General features: G+C 42.6%; 2 protein-coding genes across 7 annotated transcripts; one reads left to right on the forward strand and one right to left on the reverse strand.

The window, feature by feature from the left end:
- Positions 1-2892: 2892 nt before the first annotated feature.
- LOC113589956 (6-phosphofructo-2-kinase/fructose-2,6-bisphosphatase 4-like) lies at positions 2893-18741 on the forward strand. Of its 6 annotated transcripts, none has more exons than XM_027029835.2 (15): positions 2893-3183; positions 9623-9739; positions 10316-10412; positions 10795-10861; positions 11012-11086; positions 11191-11247; positions 11355-11476; positions 11594-11801; positions 11972-12118; positions 12302-12406; positions 13093-13222; positions 13726-13788; positions 13907-13971; positions 14855-14910; positions 17137-18741. In XM_027029835.2, exons 1-15 carry the CDS (start codon positions 3135-3137, stop codon positions 17258-17260), a joined length of 1482 nt encoding a protein of 493 aa, XP_026885636.2. In that variant the 5' UTR covers positions 2893-3134; the 3' UTR covers positions 17261-18741. The 6 variants fall into 6 exon arrangements, with proteins under 6 accessions (XP_026885636.2, XP_026885640.2, XP_026885635.2 ...); XM_027029834.2 differs by lacking the exon at positions 2893-3183 and adding an exon at positions 8317-8513; XM_027029839.2 differs by lacking the exon at positions 14855-14910 and having other exon boundaries at positions 2897-3183.
- A 1304-nt stretch (positions 18742-20045) lies between these two features.
- Positions 20046-22622, reverse strand: arpc4l (actin related protein 2/3 complex, subunit 4, like). Its single transcript, XM_027029833.2, has 6 exons — positions 22515-22622; positions 21714-21832; positions 21450-21561; positions 21216-21311; positions 20820-20990; positions 20046-20684 (listed from the first exon to the last, which is right to left on the reverse strand). The coding sequence occupies exons 1-6, from the start codon at positions 22515-22517 to the stop codon at positions 20679-20681; spliced, it is 507 nt and encodes a 168-aa protein (XP_026885634.1). The 5' UTR covers positions 22518-22622; the 3' UTR covers positions 20046-20678.
- Positions 22623-22930: the final 308 nt, after the last annotated feature.

Here is a 22930-nt window from a genome sequence, read left to right on the forward strand (position 1 = left end):
CCACTTAAGGCCATAAACATAAATCAGCTAAAAGCAGGAGTACAGGTTTTTGGTCTGTCTGTGCAGGTTTATGTCCCAGCTAAAGGCTGATCCACTGTAAACAAACAAACAAACAAACAAACAAACAAACACAGGAGCATACTGGAGCATAATCTGGTAGCTGATTCTGAGTGTTTTGTCAAGGTTACTCCAGTACAGTGGTTGACCAGAAGAGAAGGTGGATCATTTGGCACGCAGACTGCGCAATACTCCTGCATTACTTCCTCCTGTCTGTGTGTTATACAAAGTTATTTCTTCACATGCATAGTTATGAAATAGGGGCTGACAAGGAAGTTTCCACTAAAAAATGGGCACAATAAATATGCCTCAAAAATGTTACATAATAAATAAGGAGATAGATAGATAGATAGATAGATAGATAGATAGATAGATAGATAGATAGATAGATAGATAGATAGATAGATAGATAGATAGATAGATAGATAGATAGATAGATAGATCAACAATAAAAAATAAGATTTATAAGTTATTTTCCCATGAAAACAGTTGTAGAAGCAAGGCATGGTTAAAAAAAATAATGTACTGTGGGCCACATGCTCATTAGGCCTCCAGTGCTTTTCATTATGCAGGTGTACCCAATATAGTTCATTATAGTTCATTAGCTAAATAAAGTCTCACTGAAAGCTTCCAGAGCTCCCTTTCTCTGATGGCTTCCCTAAGACCCGTAAACACACACACACACACACACACACACACACACACACACACACACACAGAGAGAGAGAGAGAGAGAGAGAGAGAGAGAGAGAGAACAAACAGATGTGGGATAGAGGTGTGAAAATGTGAGAGAGCTTTGTGGGTATGTGAGAGATTGGTTGGCTGCATGTAAGGGACAGGTAAGAGACAGGTAAGGGACAGGTAAGGGACAGGTAAATGAGGTGTGTGGAAAAGGATGAGCAGTAATCTCAGCGGTCCTCCTCCTCTCTAAATGGAGCAGGAGAAGGTGGGCATTGTGATTTTTTTTCCTTGCTCTCTCTATCGCTGATTCGGTCTCTCACTGTCATCTCTCTATATGCATCTCATCTTTCAAGCTTGCACTCTTCTAATATCTGCTTCTCCTTATGCCTCTAATTACTTTGTAGCTGTGTTTCTCCCAGTCTCGCTCTGTTTCTCCCAGTCTCTCTCTAACTGCTCTCTGTCTCCCCCTCTCTCAGCCTTTCTATCTGTTATCTCCCCTTTATCCTTTCCTCTGGCAGACCTTTTGCTTCTGTCCTCCGTGGTGCAGTGTCTCTCCTTCCCAATGCCTGGGCCACAGAGTGCTTCATAATCAGTGCTACCATCTTGAACAGAGCTGACAGGGGTTATCATTGTGTTTCCTGAAAAGGCAGAGGCATGAGTGGAAGCCTGCCCATGACTGGGTGGCCCTACGTGGGGTCTTTCTAAGGCACACTGGCTCAGGAACCAACTGGTGTGGTGCACCTGCAAGTAACTTGTGTGTGACTCTAGGAAAGGTTCTAGAATGTTGGCTTCTCATCATTCTCACATTCACACTGGCTCTCTTCACGTGTGTGTGTGTGTGTGTGTGTGTGTGTGTGTGTGTGTGTGTGTGTGTGTGCAAGAGAGAGAGAGAGAGAGAGAGAGAGAGAGAGACTCTAGGAAAGGTTCTAGAATGTTGGCTTCTCATCATTCTCACATTCACACTGGCTCTCTTCACGTGTGTGTGTGTGTGTGTGTGTGTGTGTGTGTGTGTGTGTGTGCAAGAGAGAGAGAGAGAGAGAGAGAGAGAGAGACTCTAGGAAAGGTTCTAGAATGTTGGCTTCTCATCATTCTCACATTCACACTGGCTCTCTTCACGTGTGTGTGTGTGTGTGTGTGTGTGTGTGTGTGTGTGTGTGTGTGTGTGTGTGTGTGTGTGTGTGTGCAAGAGGGAGAGAGAGAGAGAGAGAGAGAGAGAGAGAGAGAGAGAGAGACTCTAGGAAAGGTTCTAGAATGTTGTTTCCCATTCACACTGGCTCTCCATGTGTGTTCAACTCTAGGAATGGCTCTAGAATGGTCTCTTCACTTATCTGTTCTTCTATTTTTGGATAAATAGAAGCAAAAGAACATGAATTATGATTACTAAAATTGCCTGACATGGGTGTGTATTTTAATATGATTCACTGATTCACACTAATCTGGGGTGTTCATCAAAACTGTACACTTCAGTTGTGTGTTTAGACCAGTCATGGCATGTTATAATACTTTGTTTATCTCTGAGCATTTAGTCACTGAGTCTGATGAAGGTTTTTGAGAGAATTTTGATCAACCGCTCCCTACTCAGCTACAGCATGAGTTTATTATGAGTTTATTATGAGTTAATTATGAGCTCTTTATGAGTTCATAATGAGTTTACACGAGATTATAGCATGAGTTCACCTCCACTCAGTTTTGCTGTAGAAAAACACTCAAAAAATCACTGACTCCATCAGATAGTAATCTTTGTAACATAGTATACCACATGAATATCATATGCCTCTTTCAGGTCACGTGCGCCTCAATTTAGCATCTCAGTAGTTATTTTAGTGACAGAGCAATGTGACTAGAATGTTCCAGTCTTGCAGCTAAGTGTTTCTGAACACACAAGAGCAGATATGACTACAGTAGGCCAAACCGTCCTTCTCAGTCAGGATCTAGGATCGCCTTCACTGGAGCAGTCTGACATCTGTCAATAGGAGCTTTGATTGTTATGGATATTTAATGTTTATGAAGAATGAAAACGCAGAGACACAAAACCACGCAATGCCTCCTTTTCACAATAAGTGGGTTGTCTTACCTTTCAGGCAAATACATTTTTAATACTATTGATTAAAGATATCTTGAGGCAAACGTTACTGTACAGCACTTGGTGAATACGTTACACTGAACCTTAGACACACACGCAGATGAATGCATACTTGTAAATAGTTACACGTGCACGTGCGTGCATGCATATACAAGCGCACGCGCACAGACATACATACAGATAGAATTCCACCAGGCAGCCGAAGCGACGGGCTTCTGTTCGTTTCAGTCGGGCAACGAGCGATTTCACCACTCCTCTCTAAACGCAACACACACGCTCCACTCTGCCACTAGATAAACATTGTATAAGGACGATGAGGGGTGTCGGTCGGTCTAAAAGCACACAGAATTTGGACAGCGCGGGTAAGACATCGGCTTTTCATGCACTTAACAAGAGAAATAGATTCGGTTTCGAGCGCTGTTCTCGTAGCGCTAGGAAGACGTAAACAAGACTTGTCACGTAGGCGGCGTTGGTTTAGCATCAACTGCACTGCATCGATAACACGCAATACTCTGAATTTTAATTGTGGTTTGGACTCGAGATTCAAGTATAGCCTGTGTAAACATCTGACTGAATATCTTTGAAAATATGCCCGTCAGCTGGGTGTTGTTTAATTGGGGGGTTGTCTTTGTTGACCGTGACAATGAATGAAATGACCTAGTGTCCCTGGTGCTTGTGCTGCGATGGCTCTGCAGGACATGTCGAGTGTTTTTGTTCATCTTAATTCGGTTAATCTATAAATTGTTTTGTTGTTTTTTTTTAACAAAAACAAAAAAACAAGGCCTTGGAGATCCCCTTACCATGCATTCACGCTGTTATGAAACTGAAATAGTTCAGTTCATATCGTGGTTCTTTTCTAATGATTCTTGTAGCGCGCCTGTAGATTTATGTAATTCGGGTTCACGTATTAAAAATAAAAGTCAGTTTATTATATTTTCGTTTGAGCTAGTGCTTCGTTGCTGGAGAAGACCACACCATCAGCTGAACAGTGGCGGAAATGTAGCCTATTTGTAAACATCCTCTCGGCGTGGCCGTCGTGCCGTGACCGCATTTGCTGTATCGTCAATGCTTCAGATTTATTATAATCTACGATACATTTCCGTGAACCGGTCCATGCGCCTTTTCCTGATTCAAATGTGACTTTTGTGGGGGTTCATGGTCTGTGGTCTGTTTGGCTTGCAATTTCAGATCTTGCCAATTTACACGCTTGTAGTAGGATTTAGGCGCACAACGATAGGACGTCAATTCACAATATGCACCGGATCATTTTTAATGCTTTGAAACAACCGTAACACACTGGGTGCAGTTAAAAGGTTTATGTACAAACCTGAACCTGTTAGCGTCCAATACTCAGACCTGTCTGTAGCAGTGTCATTATTTACTTTCCAGATATCTGAATACTAGGTCAAATAATTTAACTGCAACAACAATAACATTTATGGTTTATGGTTGAAGTTCGGACTATTGTAGCTATGTGTACACGCTGTCACAGATCAGACTAACATTTTAATGAGTCTACATTTGGCCTTGTAGTGGAGGGGGAGTCATTGTGTGGTTAAGTCCTTGCACATACCGGGAGAGCAGGAGCTGTCTGCATAAAGGAAACCAAAGTATCTTGGATTTTCTATTGTGAGCCTGTACCAGTAGAAATACTGCTTACCCCCGAAAACAAACTGTCACAACTGGTATTTGTATGCTTGTGATTGGAGGTGATCTTACCCTATTGAATCATGTGTTACGAAATCCAGGAACTACTGAGCAGAGGCAAAGCCTGAGTTTACACCCCTCTACATGTGAACAAACTTGACACTACCTGTTCTTATGCTGAGCAACTCTTCCAGCTGTAATGCACTTCACTTGCGAATAAATTACAGCACACAAGGAGGTGGAAGCATGAAACCACAGTGCCAGATTCTTCTTCGGACTCTCCCGTACTAGATACCTCATAGTGTCTACACGTCTGGTCAAGACATCATTACTCACTACAGCTTGATAACATCCTCCATGCTTCAGGTGTAGAGAAGAGGTCTGTCTCCTCTGCCACGTGGATTGTCCAGTGTAGAGGGGGAGGTTGGAGGACCAAACCCACTGCCAGACCTGATTGAGCAAGACCATAGTTTACTGAAAGATGATAGCAATGTGCTGAGATTAGTGTTGAAATCTGTGGTCGATGATGACAAACCCCTTTAACAGATGTGCGATTCTCACTTCCACAGTCCATTAACAATATGCATACTGAAGAGCTCCTTCAGAAAAGCTCTGCCGTCCGCTCATAATCTCCTCCTGTCGCTTCACTTCTGAGGAACTGTGCTTGCAGTATTGTCTTTCTGTTGGGCAGGGCATCGGTCTCAGCTCTTCCCAACCCACTGCACAAATATCACATTACGGTGATAGCCTGCCTTAAAAGTAATATCCATTATAGCCTTAATGACTGCTGGTTGTCAAATATCAAAACTCACTGTATGAACTTCAACACAGCCTTCAGTGTCACCGTGACACACATCACCACAGCTATGAATTGGAAGCAGACGAGTGTATAGAATACACCTCCACATAAACACACAACTACAAGTCTGTCATGTCATCACGCAAATCAATCAATCACAGAAATGAGTAAATAACCATTCATTTAAGGGCAATAATAATTAGGAAAATGGTTTGAAGAGAGGTTCATCACATCTTTTTACTACAAGTATTATTACGAGTTAATTATTCAAATAATTCTTTTTCGAGCTGCTTTTGGGTGTACAGTACAGCTGTGCTGCTGCTGACACCTTGTGGAATATTGTTGTGTTGTCCCAAACATATCACACCCTCACATTACCAATGACTCAATGGGTTGTGGGTAGTTTGTGTTTGATCTTTCAGGTGTTCAAGGATTTGTAGAAAATGTGAAGGGTCTTTAATATATGTAGGTAAGGACTGAACAATTGGTTGACAAAAAATATCCAGAAACAGATATAATTTCTGTTGGGCTACAGAGAAGTCAATTCCAAATCACTGGGAACAGTCACAACTTTCTTGTGGCTGAAACATGCAGGAGAAGCCATCAGTCACTGTATTCATCCATTTTATTAAACAAAGCCAACTTCTTGTTTTTTAGTACAAGCCATGAATTGAAAAATATCAGAATCCATCTGGTAAATTAAACCATTTGCTTTATTGTTTAGAGAACATCAAATTCTGAATTTTGCAATTTTCTGTAGCTAACCAAAAATGAAACTCATTTCCTTGTTATTGGAAATGGCAAACTTTTGTATTGGTGCACATAGAGCACCTTTCGACAATGATCTTAACTTTTAGAATCATATAAGTAATGCATACAAAAATGTATTCTGTCACCTGAGAAATACACTATATGGACAAAAGCATTGGGGCACCCAAACATGACACCTACATAATGTCCCACTGTAAATCCACAGGCGTTAATATGGGGTTGGTCCCCCTTTACAGCTATAAGAACCTCCACTCTGGGAAGGCTTTCTACAGACTTTGGAGTGAGTTTGTGGGAATTTATGTCCATTCATCCAGAAGAGCATTTGTGATGTCAGACAATCTCTAGTTCACCCCAAAGGTGTTTGATGGGGTTCAGGTCAGGGCTCTCTGTGGGACAGACAAGATAATCCATACCAGACACCCCGTAACTATGCCTTTATGGACCTTGATTTGTGTAGGTAACGTTCTCCTGGCAGTCACCAGACTCGTCCATCACACTGCCAGATGGTGAAGTGTGATTCATCACTCCACATGACACATTTCCACTGCTCCAGAGTTCAGTAACAGTGTGCTTTACACCAGTCCATCCCACGCCTGGCATTGTAAGGGTCAAATGCAGCTTCTCGACAATGGAAACGCAAGACACTTAGCTCCCACTACAGCTTTTGTGCTGATGATAAAACCAGAGGAGGATTGGAACTGTGCAGTTACTGAGTCAGCAGAGTTGGCGACTTTTATGCACTGTGCACCTCAGCAATGGATGACCTCTCTCTGTAACTTTACATGGTCTGCCACTTTATGGCCATGTTGCTGTGGTTCCTAAACACTCCACTTTTCAATAATACCACTCACAGGTGATGGTGGGATATCCTTGATTAACTGACTTGTTGCAAAGGTGCCATCCTACGATGCATGCATGGCCTCGGTGAGCTCTTCACAATGACCTGTTCTGTCACTAATGTTTGTAAAGGCAGACTGCGTGTCCAGGTGCTTCATTTTACACACCTGTGGCAGTGGGGCTGAAATGAAACACCTGAATTCAGTGATGTGAGAGACATGTCCCAGTACTTTTGTCCACATAGCGTATATTTAACATCTGCGCCATTCTCCCAACAACCGACAAAAAAAAAAAAAAACTACAAATGCTTTTGTGTCAACTCATCTGGACTACTCTACCCCACCCCCCAAAAAACTGTACAAAATGCAGTGAGAATTCTGACACATGAGAATGCGGAAGCAAATTCCACCTGTTCTCAGAGAACCGCACTGACTACGTCTGTTCTTCTGAACTGTTTGATACTCTTAATGTACTTCAGATCCCTTCCCCATTCATCCTTTGCCCCATTCATAAGATAACACTTTAAGAATTCCCAAAGGGAAAACAGATCATTAAAATACCTCATTTTAAGATTAAGTATGCTTCCCCCAGAACCCTAACCTCAGCCTTACTAAAGAGAGGTGAAGCAGCCTTTACTTTCTGTGGTCCTGACCTGGGGATCCTTGATGATCTAGGCATATAGCAGAGGAGGGTTAAGCTTTGTCTGTTTATATTAGGCCTTAATTAACTATATGGGATGTTTGAACTTTATTTTCTCATATTTTAGCTTTTGTTTTTATTTTAATTTATTCTAGTTCATTTTTTGTTGATTGATTAGTAAAAAAAAAAAAGGCAAGCTGAAAGTGTGCAATCGCCTAAATGCAAGGCTGTAGCTTGCGATTTTAATAGTATATAAGAAATTGTGTATAAGGGTAGGACCTTTGAAAGTGTTTTGTAAACAATAAAAAGTGACAACTGTAGGCCGTTACAAATGTTAACGATGATTCATACTTGGTAGAATGTAGCAAGTTGTAACAGGCTGCCTCAGTAATCTTTTGGCAAAACATATGTAGATATAGTACGCATGTTAGAGTAAAGGATGCGGGACACAGTGCGTCAACTTCTTAACTAGAAACGGAGGCGTCGTTTTGCGTGCGGAGGACAGCAGCGAGGGATGTTCCTGCTCATACTACTCGATGTGAACGGTGTCTCCCCCACAGTTGAGACGAAACCTACACCACTGATTAGAAATATAGGCCTACTTTTTAAAAAAAACGCGCCTTTTTCGTGACCTATTATTGACCAAGAGGTGTTACATTTCCATAATTAGCCCGATCTCGTCCTGCACCAAGTTAAATACATAAACAGTGTACCATCCGGTCGTTTCCCGAGCGGATTGCGCCTCTTTTCGACGTAACTCGGTAGGGGCGTTCTCCTGTTTATCTGCCCGTGTGGTAAGTAGCTAGCACGGCACTGGGGGAAAGGACCGGTGAGTGGAGTTCGCATCTTGCATCTGGTCGAACCGGATCACGATGGACGACGAAATGGAAGCGTGCGTCCCCACGCCGTCTCGTGAGCTCACACAAAACCCTCTAAAGAAAATATGGATGCCTTGCAAAAAAAATGGCCTTCCAGAAAAGCACATTTTTCAGAGGAAGGGTACGTACGTTAGCTACTGCCGCAGCTGGGGTCTGTCACGACGGTTTACGATGAACTGGTGCTCGGCTGAAATATGTTTGTGTCACGGTTAGCTAGGGGTGGCAGAGGTATCTTATTTCGAAGTACAGAAAACGATGAAATCAATGAAGCATCACTTAAGTGTCTGTCAGGTTTAGCTAAATGTACTTTTGGGACATTCACAACGATTAATCGTGTCGACGAAGGGGTGAAAAGAGTGAAAGCCATTGTTCAGAAGTCGCGCTCCTTAGCTAGCATAGCCGTTTCTTTTACCTGTAAGGTGGACCAGGTGTCTACATTTACAGGTGTCTAACTAACGTTAGCTACGTTATTGGGCTTTTTTTTCCCTTTTCTCGGTCGTTGATGGAACGACAACGTGTTATTTGGTCGCTATCTTCTGAAGTCACATCCTTTCATGTTTTCATGAATCGCCAATGCGCCGTGGCTTTCCGTCTCGCGGGACTGTTGATAAACGGACGGACGCGTCGAGCGCGTGCATAGTCACGATCGTGCAGGGCGTTTTGCAAGCGCTGCAGACAGCGACTGTAGTCATCAGGTTTGGACTATGACTTGGGGAGAATAAGGGAATGAAAAGATAAGCCAATACAACTCGTTTCTAACTCCTGGACAAAGCCCTCTGCTTAGTGACAGTTATTGCTGGCGATAGATTATTCGAACAAACAATTGGACACGCCCTTTTTCAATTTTGGACTCTGGACATTTTGCCGTTGTGCAATTTAGAAACTCTTGAGACTTTGTATGACCTCTAACGTGCTGTGACAACACAACATTTTTACTCAAGTCATAAAAAGTCCTCGCATCCAAAGCATTCTACATTGTTAATCAGTGAGATGACGGTTGGTTATCATTTTTGTTACTTAAATGACATTTACGACTGCATTGAATATGCATGACCTTAAACGTCCAAACGTATCCAGCGGTGTGACCATAAAACACCATAAAGTTTAGTGTAGGTAGGCAGCACTGACAAGGAACACTATTGCACAGTGTTTGGTTGCAGATACAGGGTCGGCCTTTTCTATCATCACTAATATTTAATGATCTAATTCCATGTCTCTTTGTTGTTTCAGTATGCATGACCAACTGCCCCACTCTGATTGTCACCGTGGGTCTCCCCGCACGAGGAAAGACGTACATCTCTAAGAAACTAACCCGCTACCTCAACTGGATTGGTGTACCCACAAAAGGTACACACCTGGCCCTTTTGTTTAAATCACACTAAACCCAGGACGAGTTGGCATAAGCGCCAGACGGACGCCCATCTCACGGCAGGTGTTTAGAATGTAAAATGTTTGAAAGTGGGCCAAGTTGGATTGTTGCTGTATTACAGACATTTGAGGAATGCAGAACAATTTGTGGGAAATGTCTAATTTATAATTTTTCTGATCATTATTGTGACTGCAATTCAAGTCCATGAGCTCCAGGGGTGTACTCACAACCTCCACCTGGTATAATTGCAAACTTATTTTGTACCGAGTGATGGTGATGCAGTTGTGTCTATTGTTTAACATAAAAAAAATGTGAACTTAATAAAATAAACTAGTAGCTGAATCTTGCAGGTCTTGATAAGAATCCTCTCAGTGTTGTTACTCTTTTCCTTTGAACATTGCATTCTTTCTAAACTACAGTTTTGCTTATGAACACGCTCGCACGGCATCTCTCCTGGCACTCGTGCACTGGTGTAATGGCTAACCGGATGGCTAACGGGTCTGACGTTTGAATCAGTGTTAGTCCACAGTAACCCTTCTCCTCCTGTCCCTCAGAATTTAACGTTGGACAGTACAGGCGCGAATGTGTGAAGATCTACAAGTCATTCGAGTTCTTCCGACCAGACAATGAGGAGGGGCTTAAGATTAGGAAGTAAGACTTCACTTCTTCAGCGGCATTTTAACTGTGAAGTATGTTAAATAAACATACTTAAGTGTCACGGGCCTAGCTCTGGACCCTGCTCTGCTATGCTGCTAAATGGCACGCCCTCCGATCATGCTCCCTGGTCACGTGTTAATCATAGGCTTGGTGTGTTTTTAGTATGTTCCCATCTATTTAAGGTTTGTGATGATGCTGTAGGCTACTGCTTCAGAGAAGTGCAGCACGATGCAAACCGTTCAGCTGTCACAGACTTTTCTGTGTTTGAGAAACCGTTCACTCTAGTTTCCATCTTTAGGTTACATGGTATAGCACGGGTCACTGGCATGGATAAGGGGCTCTGGTTTGGTAATTTTGCAACTGTTCCTTTCCTCAGACAGTGTGCGTCTGCAGCTCTCAATGATGTGCGTCAGTATCTCACGGAGGAGGGGGGCCAAGTTGCGGTGAGCCAAGTCTCTTCACCTTCTCTAAGCTGTAGACCAGCCACCAAACTCTGCCCTTGACTTTCTTTTGAAGTCTTTTTCCTTTTTTCCCCTGTCTAACCTGTATGGGTTTGTGCTTGATCGGTGTCCCCCGTCTTTGGTCATTTGCAGGTGTTTGATGCCACAAACACGACGAGAGAGCGGAGGGAGACCATCATGCGGTTTGCTGATCAGAATGGCTTTAAGGTGCTGGGGGTTTTTTTTTCTTTTTGCGCGACATTGTCAGCAGCAATGATTGATGTGCCAGCATCGTTTCTGCCTCACTTTACAATCATCGTGTTTTGCTGTAGGTTTTCTTTGTGGAGTCCGTTTGTGAGGACCCCGACGTCATTGCAGAAAACATCGTTGTGAGTATCATGAGAATCTTTCTGTAACATCATTGCTGGTAACTCTGCAGCCGTTTGCGGTGCTCTTGCCCAGCACTCTTATTTTGAAATTTGTCGTCTTGTCGCAGCAAGTGAAGTTGGGTAGCCCAGACTACAGGCACTGCAACACTGAGCAGGCCGTGGAGGATTTTATGAAGAGGATCAAGTGCTATGAGAACTCCTACGAACCCCTAGACGAGGTCCTGGACAGGTGAGGGACACGCACAAAGATGGGGACACAGAAGAGACACCGGTGGGCTTCCCCAGTTCGGTCGAGCTGGCCAGTGCACTCACTCTCTGCCTCCTCTGTCCTTGACCTTGTTTGCAGAGAGCTGTCGTTCATAAAGATCATCGACGTGGGTCGGCGGTACCTGGTGAACCGGGTCCTGGACCACATCCAGAGCCGGATCGTGTACTACCTCATGAACATCCATATCACACCACGCTCCATCTACCTGTGCCGGCACGGGGAGAGCGACCTCAACGTCAAAGGGCGCATCGGAGGAGACTCCGGCCTGTCCTCTCGGGGCAAGGCGGTGAGTGGAGAGTGGTGGCCTACGGTGGCGTCATCCTTGCATACACGAGTTTGAGATTTGGGTGTTCTGTGGATAAAATGTACTAAAATCCAGGTGCTTAGTTCTGGAGTACTGATGTCATGGTGCATCTGATCTCCATGCCCATCACCCCAACCCCACTGCCTCTCCAGTTTGCCTGCTGTTTGGCAAAGTTCATCCATGCCCAAGACATCCCTGACCTGAAGGTGTGGACGAGTCAGATGAAGAGGACCATCCAGACGGCAGAGGCCCTGGGCGTGCCGTACGAGCAGTGGAAAGCGCTCAATGAGATTGATGCCGTGAGTCGCGCCACACCTCCGTTACAGTTCTGAGACATCGACGAAATGGCCACGTTGGTGTAAGAGGGGCTGACATTCCTTTTGTAGACAGCGAACGCCTGTATCGTTTTGACGGGGCATGAGAAGGCCTTTGTCGTTGTGTTTCAATGTGTTTGCCCTGCATGGCTGTTGCTGCGCGTGCAGGGTGTGTGTGAGGAGCTGATGTATGAGGAGATCCAGCAGCGCCACCCTCTGGAATTTGCCCTGCGTGATCAGGACAAATACCGCTACCGCTACCCTAAAGGAGAGGTGGGTCCCGCCAGCTGTGTCATACGACGCAACCTCTCTCGGGGGTTGGGGGTAAAAGGGCAGAGTGCATTGAGTAAGAACACTGGAATTGTAGTTGACCATCCATGTCCTTTCTCCGCACTGCCCTTCTTGGTGCTTGGAGCATGTAGTATTTAATGAGTGTGTACTAATGGCTAATGGCTAATCAGGCTGCCAGTAATTGCACACCAAATAATGTTGCTGTGAGACAGGGTGAGCCAAACAATCCTGTTATGCTCTGCCTCAAGAGCTCTAGGTTGTGATGTGTGGGTGTATGTGTGAGCGAGAGAGAGAGAGTGTGCATGCTAAGCTTACACACCATTACCTCTAGACCAAACACAGTATCATTGATGGGGGAAGGCACTTAGCTCACTCCTCTAGAAAGGGTTTCTTCCTCTTTTAGTTAATGCCTCATTGCCCTGACCACAAAATCAGAAGAACAGATAAATAAACTTTTAATATATGAAGTTTTTTTCCCTCATCTTCCTGTTATCTTGTGCGCTCCAGTAAGCTGCAGAGAGCCTTTTGCCCATTTGGTAGGCAAGCGAGTGGTGTCTTGTAATCTCTGTTGAAGTAAGAAAGAAAGCAAAGTTCAAGACGTTGGCAGACGCAACCCCCAAAGGGGGCTGGTTCTGTTTTGTAACCCACGGGCCCGTGTCTCTGCTCAGTCATATGAGGACCTGGTCCAGCGCCTGGAGCCCGTCATCATGGAGCTGGAGAGACAGGAGAACATCCTGGTCATCTGCCACCAGGCTGTCATGCGCTGCCTGTTGGCCTACTTCTTGGACAAGACTGCAGGTAAACCCCTCCCCAGTTCACCTATTGGACAGTAAGTGTCCCACCCCCCCTCACAAACAGACCAGCACTGATGTGTCCTTTTTGGGTGTAGGATGCCATGTGGTGTTTTTTTCATGTTAAAGCTGTTGTATGCAAGGTTGTGAGTTTTGGATTGCAAACAGCTGAAGGACATTTGGTAACGTTTGCCTTGGAATTAATCTGATGGTGGCTTGTGGAGTATTCAAGGAGACTTTGTGAACAAAATGTCTTCCAAGCACGTAATTATCTGCTGCCGCTCCTCGGTGTTGACGTCAGTGCGACTTGTTTTCAAGTACTGTGGGAGAGATTGGCTGTTTGCTTTCGGAGAACTGAAGTGAGCTTTAAAGAGCTTTAAATGCTGCTTCTATCAGATTGAACAAATATTTACACACCACAGCTTTCAATATGAGGCTAATGTTAACACTGTAAATTTTACAATATATGCTGTTGTCGAGGTAATCAAACCCACCATGCCTCTTCCACAGAGGAACTCCCTTACCTGAAGTGCCCTTTGCACACAGTACTGAAGCTGACGCCAGTGGCATACGGTAACACACCGCCTTCCCAGCCAATCAGACTAGACGCCCGGAATGTCATGTAGCGAGACATTCTGTGACAGCGGAGAGGAGATTTGATGGCTCATGACCACCTATTTTACTCCTGTAGGCTGTAAAGTGGAGTCCATATTTTTGAAGGTAGAAGCAGTGAACACGCACAGAGAAAGACCGGAGGTAAGAAACACACACACACACACAGGTTACTGGTGAATTTCTTTTCTTTCTTGTCCCTGTGGTCGGACATAAGCGTGTGGTTTGTATGAGAGCTCGTGCGAGTTTCCCCGTCCAGTATGCGCGCCACGTTGCCACTACATGGTGAGGGCTTGTGTAATGGAGCATAATGGGGAAAGATCTTCCTTGCAGCCGAACTTTTTGTTAAGAAATAAACCTTCCCAGGAAATGGCCAGGCTGGTGTTTTTGCATGCTCAAGACGCATAACTGAAAAGAGACATTTTCTGCGGTGAGGGCATCGATGCAAGTTATTTTCATTTTCACTTTGTCACCATCTTGAACCAGAGTGGTGAAGATAATAAGCTAAGGGTAATGGGAACAGACATCTCTCTCTTTCTCTCTCTCTCTCTCTCTCTCTCTCTCTCTCTCTCTCTCTCTCTCTGAGCCAATCATGTTTCAAGGTTGTGTATGATTACTGATGGTGTTCTTGCCATCCTTATTGGGGGAAAAAAGATTTTTCATTTTGTGCAGACATATAACAATGTGCAGTTACACATGAATGGTGTGGGTATGGTTATAAATCTGCTAGCTGTATTTAAGTCTGGTTCTGTAATCTAGTTCTCTAATTGGCTTTTCAGTTTTCTGCAGCTTGTTGGTTCTCTGTGATGTCATGACCACAAAAAGTTTGACATCTCATAATTTACTGTGTCTCATGCCATGGTCCTGATTTATTTTAACATCCAGCACTTTCTAAGCAGGCTGTAACAGGCTTGTGTCCTTGTGAAATGTGAACCTGGGGTGGAGTGACGGGGGTTTCCCTACTCACCTTGATGACACCACCCTTGTATTTTACTGTTGTGTGATGTCATGTGTTTGTGTCGAACAGAACGTTGATGTGACACGGATGACAGAGGAGGCCTTGCTAACAGTGCCAGCTCATCAGTGAAGGACACGCACACAAACACACACTCACACACTCCAAATCATGGGGACAGTCCACCAGAATCGCTAGACTGTCCTCCAGAACTGTGAATCTGAGTGATAATTGAGCTCTGCAATAAGCGAAGTATGTTTTCTATGGGAAAGAGCTGGGAGAAACCTGTACACTAGACTGAGATATAAGCTGAATCAGATATAAACTGGGAATCGGTGTATTGGCACATGCGTGCTACAGCATTCGTTTGTAGTAAAAGGGAAATATTAATCGAAACAGAAATTGGAAATCTGGGGGAACACAGTTGGAGAGAAGAAAAAAACAAACAAAAAAAACGACCGGGTGTGTAAATGTCCTGTGTTTCGGTGGCCTTTTTAACATGCCCTTGGGGTCGGCACACGGCGCGCAGAGAAACGTAAAGAACATTGCTCGTGAGAACTAACGTGCTAAAGGCGCAGTTTGAACGTGTTTGTTTTGGGGCTAGGTTATTTGCTGGGGAACTATTGAGCACTGAAAAGCATTGTATTGCCGCATCTTAAACTCGTAAACAGATTTATCATCCGTTGTTGAAAAGGGACAGCGCCCGTTTGCGCTTATTTTAGGCACGTGTTGAACTTGATTGTTAACTCGTCCTAACTAACTTTTTTTATTTCAGCCAATAAATTAGTATAACGACTCTTAAGATGGTGTCAATGATTACCCCTGAGGGGATAATAAGCGGACGAGGGCATGTTTAAAAAAAAATAGTGAAACGCAGGGATTGTTGGCTTATGCGCAATTCGCTTACGTGTGTGTGTGGGGGGGGACTGGGTTACAAACGGTACTGCATGCAGCCGCTGGAGGGCGTCAGAGACTTTACTGCATGCCACTGGCTGTCTTGCCGTTCACTCACGTTAGACATGCCCCGTTTGTGTTCCATTGATCCAGCTGTCTAAACATGCATGACACAAATGCAAAGACTTCTGCTTATGTTTACATTACATTATCTTACACTACACTGTTGTATAGTGGTGGTTGTACCACAATCAAGTACCTGCTATGAATGAAAAGCTATTCAGTATTGCAACAGAAACCCATGTTGCTCTAACGCACAAGTATAATGGAGTACAGTTTTAATTAAAACAAGCAGGCCAAGAACTCGATTCTCAACGATATTTGTTTTTACAATCTTTTCATTTTGTCAGTTTGGTGCCATTTAATTTAAGGTATTAATATAAAAAGAAAAATCTGTTCTGGTAATTCAAATGTTCTTAGGGTGAGCGTACAGACAGAAGGGTAGCACAGAGACCATTTTACCCTCTCTGGAGAAACTGCTGTAACTTTTTTTTTTATTATTATATTTTTTTTTTTCCAAATCAGTGTGAAGGTCACATTCACAGGCAAATTAAATCCTGGTGTCTAAATGAAATGCTAATAAAACACTTCAAATAGAACTTGAAGCCTATTTGTATGCGTACATCCACATATTCAGTGTTTTTTGTGGTCATTCATTTGTGTGGTCCCCAAAAACATATACAGATTATTTTACCATAAAGAATAGATTCGATGTCACGGGCTAGGTTTTATGATAGCCCTAAGCAAATATTTCAAAGCAGTGAAATACTTATCTGATTTGGGCTGGACTGAGTTTAGCTAAAGTTAAACCCATTTTAACTTTGAGTCTACATCAGCTGTGAATGTAGCTTTGCAGGACTCAAAACTGTGTGCTGAGCAGAAGGCCATAGACTGGAATATATGTGGATTCCTGAGCCCTGAATACATAACTGCTGCAGTTTCAACCCCGATCTTTGGTGTGAACATTGGTAGCATGTGTAACATTTTGCCAGTTTACAGTCTGCCATCTACTGTTGACACAAACGGCCTGATTTAGCTCCTCGTCACAAACCACGCATGCTGAAATGTGTGCCTACCCATGGCAGACACACGGCTGCATGTGTGAGCACAAACATAACTAACTTTGGGCTGGACTGGGCACCAAGCAAGGTCTGTTCTACTAAAAAATGCAGAAGCAGCTTATAACAGACTAGAGAAGTCTAGACCAATCACTGACGAGGCTAGTGCAATTTGTCACACTTATGAATCTAGCATTATAAAATATCTGATTTATCCACACAATAGTGTATTTGTAAGGGTCTTAAAGCCGAAAACCTGTAAAACATTTGAGTGAGTTTGTCAAACATGGTGATTATTTCAAACATTAATGCAAATGCTCGTGTTTTCCGTTGTTTTCTCAGAATGTCAACGTGCACCGGACTGCGGAGGCCGCCCTACAGACTGTACCTTCTCACCTCTGACCCCACAGTGGGACCGCCCACTCTTGCCGGTCTCACTCCTTGCTCCAGAGGTCCTGACCTCTGACCACTTCCATCACTACAGCGTTTGGGGCATCCTGCTTCAGAGCAATCATCTTCTATCTAATTTGCTGGTCTGGAATCAATCAGGTGCATACCCTGATGGGCTGGGGGGAAACCTGACCCTAGTTCAGCATTACATTCCAGAAAACAAGCCAACATACACACAACAATGTCAGCCACTACCCTCTCTATAGGAGCCACTATTGAATCGTATTGTTTAGGACAGTGGTTCTCAGTTCCAAGCCTGGAGACCAAATACTCTTCATGTGTTGCACTTGTTGCCTTGGTAATATTCTTGAGTCATCTTGGTAGCTATTCATTCTTGAGTACTTTCTAAGATAGTTCAAGTGCCTTTGGGTGAACACAAAAAGGTGTGCGGAGCACAGGGTCTGTAGGACTGCTACTGAGAGTCACTGTCTTGGGACAGGGATCTAGCACGTTTTGCCAATTTCACTACTCTAACGCATCAAAACCGTTGTTTAACTTGTGAGTTGGATGAGGTGTATATGTGTGCTAGCAAGGGTATGACTAATCTGTGCTCAGCTCCGCCCCTCTGGGAGGAGTGGCCTCACACAACTGCAGAGTGGGAAGACTGACAAAACACACAGGTCATGTGCACCAATCACCCTGTAGATTACGGGCTCTCCGAGGCATTAGTAATCCATCAAAATTAGTAATCCTTCAGAATTAGTAATCCCTCTAATTATCTTGAGCCTTGATATTTTTAAAAAATAGGACCTGTTTTTACACCAGTGGGTTTTCGTTTGTGGAGCCTCTTCACAATAAATGGACATAAGACATTGTATATTGAAGATGGACAGTGTAAGTGAAATATTTCTTGCGATATTTGGATTGTATACTAATAATTATATTGGGTCTGCAGGTTTTCTACTGTACTCAGCAACCCTTGCACCATGTTTATGTCAGTGTTGTGCTGTCATATCATTTTATTCTTATCTCTGTTACTTTGAGGGAAAGATGGCACAAGTGCATTTTGTGTGTGTGAGAGAGAGAGAGAGAGAGAGAGAGAGAGAGCGCGTGCGTGCGTGCAAGTGTGAATGTAAAAATAAAGTTACGTCTACTAATACTGTGCATTTCTGGAAGGTATAGAACCAGTAACCTTACAAAACTCATTCAGTTTATGTATTTATTTGTCTGATACATGGTTTAAAGGTGGGAGTAAATAAAATCAATACTTTTTGCCATTTTTGCTTTGCATCTAAATGAAACTATTTTTTAACTATTTTTGATTGTTTTATTGTAATGAATTATGTTAAATCAGGCTGGGTTTATTTTCAGTTAAATAATTGTGAGTTATATGCTAAAACTGAAAATTCCCTCAAAGTGAATTAAGTGTGTGCTAAAGATGTTTAAAGAACTTGCATGTAATCTTTCATTGATTCTTGGAGTAACCAATTGGGGAACAATATAATTGTCCGTAATTGTCTTATTGACAATAAATTGTGATTTTAGAAATTCCTTTTATACCCTCTCTCTCCAATTTGTGTATAGGTGGTCAACGGTTAGTGTAAAGGCATGCAGAGATTAAATATTGGGTCAGGATAGTTTGGTACCTCTATTTCTGTATACAGCTCTCTGAGCCAAAATGTACCTTTACCAAAAAGAAAAAAGGGGTGTGTGTGTAAAATGTATTCATTTATATGGATTTGAAGATAGGATTGTTTCTAAACTACAGTCACTGCCAAAATATGTAAAGTGTTCATTTAAACACTGACTTATTGAGTCATACATTACATATATAGCATTTAGCTGGCACTTTTATCCAAAGTGACTTACAATTATGACTGAGCACAATTCGAGCATTTCAGGGTTAAGGGCCTTGCTCAAGGGCCCAACAGTCAAGTACTGTAACCACTGAGCCACTACTGTGCGTTGGTGCAATTAGTTTTTGAAATTGTTCTGTGTGTAAGACTGATGCTGCTGTATTTTATATTATGTAAATGTAACAAATAATATACCTAATTTGGAAGTGAACTACACCCAGAGCCATCCTATCCGCTATAAAGAACACTGTCCTAATGCAAACATGTTGACAGTCATGGATAGTTAACAAGTGTAGAGATTACTGAGTGATTGTGTATTATGATTGTGTACATGTGTGCATCATTTTAAATGGTCTTTTCTGAATCATGATTTTCATTAAATAAAACTTGAGGTGACTGTTTTAAGCTGTTTTGTTTAGTGTATAAAGCTTGCCCTGCTCACACTGGAGCTCAAATATTGTTATACTTGTTTAATAACTAGTGAAAATGACTAAAAATTGGTTTGCATGGGTCTAAAATGGCTACAAGCATAATGTGAATTTGTGTAGATAGTATATTCTACTGAAGGAATGCATTATATTTTACATTGAGAGGAAGCATATTTTAAATCTTTTTTCTTTTTTAAATTAAATGGAAAATCCTGCAAAAAGAATTTCAATTCAGCAAAAAAAACAAAACTAATCCTGTCCAACATTAAACATTTGTATACAGCTATAAATATTTATATCTGAAAACCTGACAACTAGGGACCAATGTTAATTATATGCAATGGCATTAAAGAGGAAATGTAAAGAGGAAGGAAATTCCATATATATATATATATATATATATATATATATATATATATATATATAAATAAATGAATGACAGAGATAGAGAGTGTTGTGTTGAAACCTTAGTCTTTTTGGCCCAAGCAAGTAATGTCTCACTCTAATGTCAGTAGAATAGTTCACTTCAGTGGCTTCTTTAAAAGGCCCATCTTTTTTGGGAAAACAAACTCTTGGGTTACAGAAAGCGCAATATAATTTTATTGTTTTTACCGCTACCATCAGGATCACATTTTATTCACTCATTACTTTTCACTTGCAATTATATCAGAGACTGGCTGTGTCAAAATATTATAAACACCCATTTTTCTTCAGTTTCCTCTGTGTTGCCACTAACATTGAAGCCTAATCTATTTTTAATAACAAAAATGAAAAAACAAAAAAAACAAAAAACAAAAAACACCCTCCCCCATGGAGTACATGTATATAAAAGTAAAGCCACCGCAGACTTTACAATGTGTTAACAGTATTTCCTGTGCCCATCAATATTAATTTTGGATAATACTTTTAAGGACCTGCCTTGACCTTGGTTTTTCCCTCTGAACAAAAAATGTGGGTTATTTTTTTTTTTAATGTACAATTATCAATATCCATGGGACCAAGAAGCACCTTTAACAGAATACAGGAAGGCAAGGGACACACGGCATGCGGCATCGCAGGATTGGTCACTCATTCCTGTGGTTCTTTTTGCTGATTGATTCTTAACTCACAATAAGCTCCTCCCCTTTTGCCTGCGGAGTCTGCGATGCCTTTCTCCGCGGAAACCACAGCGACGGCCAAGTCACGAATATAAACAACGAAGAGGCGGTCCTCAAAACTGCAAAGGCGAAAACCACGCAGTGAAAAATACAAGCATGCACTCACTGCTCAGAGCATCTGCATGTGGTTGGTCCAACATGTTGGCTAATAACATACACATATGTAACACAAACTGGAAGAGAGAAAAACGTACGTTTTTCAGGAACTCCTCAGCAACGATTCGGGCACGGGCATTGACGGCTAGCTTCATCTCACTGATCTCCTTGTCGATCTCCTCCATGAAGTGGATGACGAAGTCCACCAGTTTATGCTTGTACATCTGCTCCGTGTGGAAGTTGGTGATGAGGAAGCTGATGTCATAGCCCTGACGGAAGAGAAATGTAGCGGGGCATGAGATGCTGTGAGTCTTAAAACGAAGTGCATACTGGCACAGTTTTACTTCATGTGTTTATTTTTGCAGTACAAAACATTTTGTACAAATATAAAATAAATGAACTTCTCTTTCTGAATTTTTAATATGGGTTTATTATAATGGTATTAATCCAGTAATTCGGTGCGTCTTTTCTTCCCCATTACACTGGTCTCTTACCTCCACAGGTTTCCTTCTAAGAATGAAGAAATTCTCTGCTCTCATCATCATGAAACGCATGAATTTGTGGCACAGGATCTTCTCAATCTCATCTGCCTGTAAGGAACATCACAGTCTTCATCATTCGAGGTCTGAAACCGGTTGATAAATACACTGAGCAGAACTTTATGCTGCCTGAGGCCCCATTTCAGTGCATAAATACATATTCGCTGCAGTACAAGCAAACCTTCTGACCTGCTTGACAGCGATGCTGACCCGCACAGAGTTAATGGAGCCCTCTATCAGAACCTTCTCTTTGTCGTTGCGGCTGATCACCACTGGCTGCAGGAGCAGTTCCTTGCTGCTCCTGTAACGAAAGATCAACTTGTAAGCATGAGGCTTTATGTCAAAACTGCAGATTAACCCAAAGAGCTACTTTTCCACCCCTTCTTCTTCCGTGATGTAGACTAGCTAAAAACAGCAGCAATTCTTCATTCAGTCCATCTTGAAGTGACTCACCTAACTTCCACCTCTGGTTTGTTGTGCCGTTCCACCACTTGGGAGGAGAAGTTCTCCAAACACAGAGCTGCTTGCAGGGTGGCACGCACAGCGTTCAGGTATGGCCGCAAGGTCGCCGTCTGGTTAAACAAAAAAAAGTTTTTTGTTTTTTTTTAATCTATCAAATTGTGCCATTTGACCTTATAAAGTGGACAACTTTCCCAGGCTGCTGCACCCAAAGTGTTCTCAAATATTCAGATCCAGTCTGCTAATACAGCCGACGTCTTTCTGATTACTGCACCAGTATTACATCCTATTATAGTTAGCAGACCAACATGTTTCATTTGGGGACATTTCTGCAGAGCCGAGATTCCCCTAGCTAGCCAAGTTAGCATACGTGTTTCACTTCTCGTTGACACAGAGGAACACCTTACAATAACCCAACCACTTAGCTTAGCTAGGCAGCAAACGTCAATGAATTAAACATCAATCTTTCAAAAGGACTGGAATGGCAATATTACAATCTACATTTAACAGGAGGCCTTTTGTCCACGAAACCAGTAAGGTAAGATTAATGGTGTACTGGGCCATTTGTCACAGTAAGTAATGCTAGCTGGCTAAGTAATGCTAGCAGTGGCATGAATACGGACCTGGAGATGAATCTACTATCTAATATCACTCGACCTCAGCCATGCTCAGACATGCAGCGCCTGGTCTAATAAACGCGAATAACATGACTATTAACATACAGTTCAACGTTAACTCCCAAGACCGAAATAAATAGCAGTATTAGCAGCTTGATAAAGAAGAAAAACCTCGTACCATTTTTGTGGTCTTTAGAGAAAGGCGGAAGTGTTGACGCCACGCCTGCAGCTCTGTAAGGATGCGCCTTCCTGCGCTTTCAGGGTCCGTCTTTCACTCCGAATATTGGCGCACACGCTCCCTCTTTACTGATCTTTACAGGTTAAACAATGAGAATAAATTACACAGCGGATTGTGTACTGCCAATTGCCTATTGTCTATGCAAAATCGCACCGATTAAAAATCTGTACAAACATAATATGGTGATAAACAGCTCAGTAGATAAAGATCAACATCCTCACATTTCTAAGCATTACCGTAATAACTGCACGGACAAACTTACCTTGTTTCGCGTTTTCTTCCATATATGGCCAATAGTCGGACACGTTCAATTTGTTTGTGTTTAAGGATGCTGTATAACAGTTAGTTCATTCGCA

The sequence above is a fragment of the Electrophorus electricus genome, chromosome 20 (genome assembly GCF_013358815.1).
Source record: "Electrophorus electricus isolate fEleEle1 chromosome 20, fEleEle1.pri, whole genome shotgun sequence".
Classification (NCBI taxonomy): Eukaryota; Metazoa; Chordata; class Actinopteri; order Gymnotiformes; family Gymnotidae; genus Electrophorus; species Electrophorus electricus.

What these genes read in the sequence shown, in the direction of transcription:
- arpc4l (XM_027029833.2), bottom strand. An exon ending in AAACCAGAGGTGGAAGTTAG is followed by an intron (nt 21,562 to 21,713) that starts GTGAGTCACTTC and finishes CTTTCGTTACAG; the next exon opens with GAGCAGCAAGGAACTGCTCC. An exon ending in TTAGAAGGAAACCTGTGGAG is followed by an intron (nt 20,991 to 21,215) that starts GTAAGAGACCAG and finishes CTCTTCCGTCAG; the next exon opens with GGCTATGACATCAGCTTCCT.
- LOC113589956 (XM_027029834.2), top strand. Translation starts at nt 8,387, where the DNA reads ATGGACGACGAAATGGAAGCGTGCGTCCCCACGCCGTCTCGTGAGCTC. An exon ending in TGTCCTCTCGGGGCAAGGCG is followed by an intron (nt 11,802 to 11,971) that starts GTGAGTGGAGAG and finishes CTGCCTCTCCAG; the next exon opens with TTTGCCTGCTGTTTGGCAAA. An exon ending in GCTGACGCCAGTGGCATACG is followed by an intron (nt 13,789 to 13,906) that starts GTAACACACCGC and finishes TTACTCCTGTAG; the next exon opens with GCTGTAAAGTGGAGTCCATA.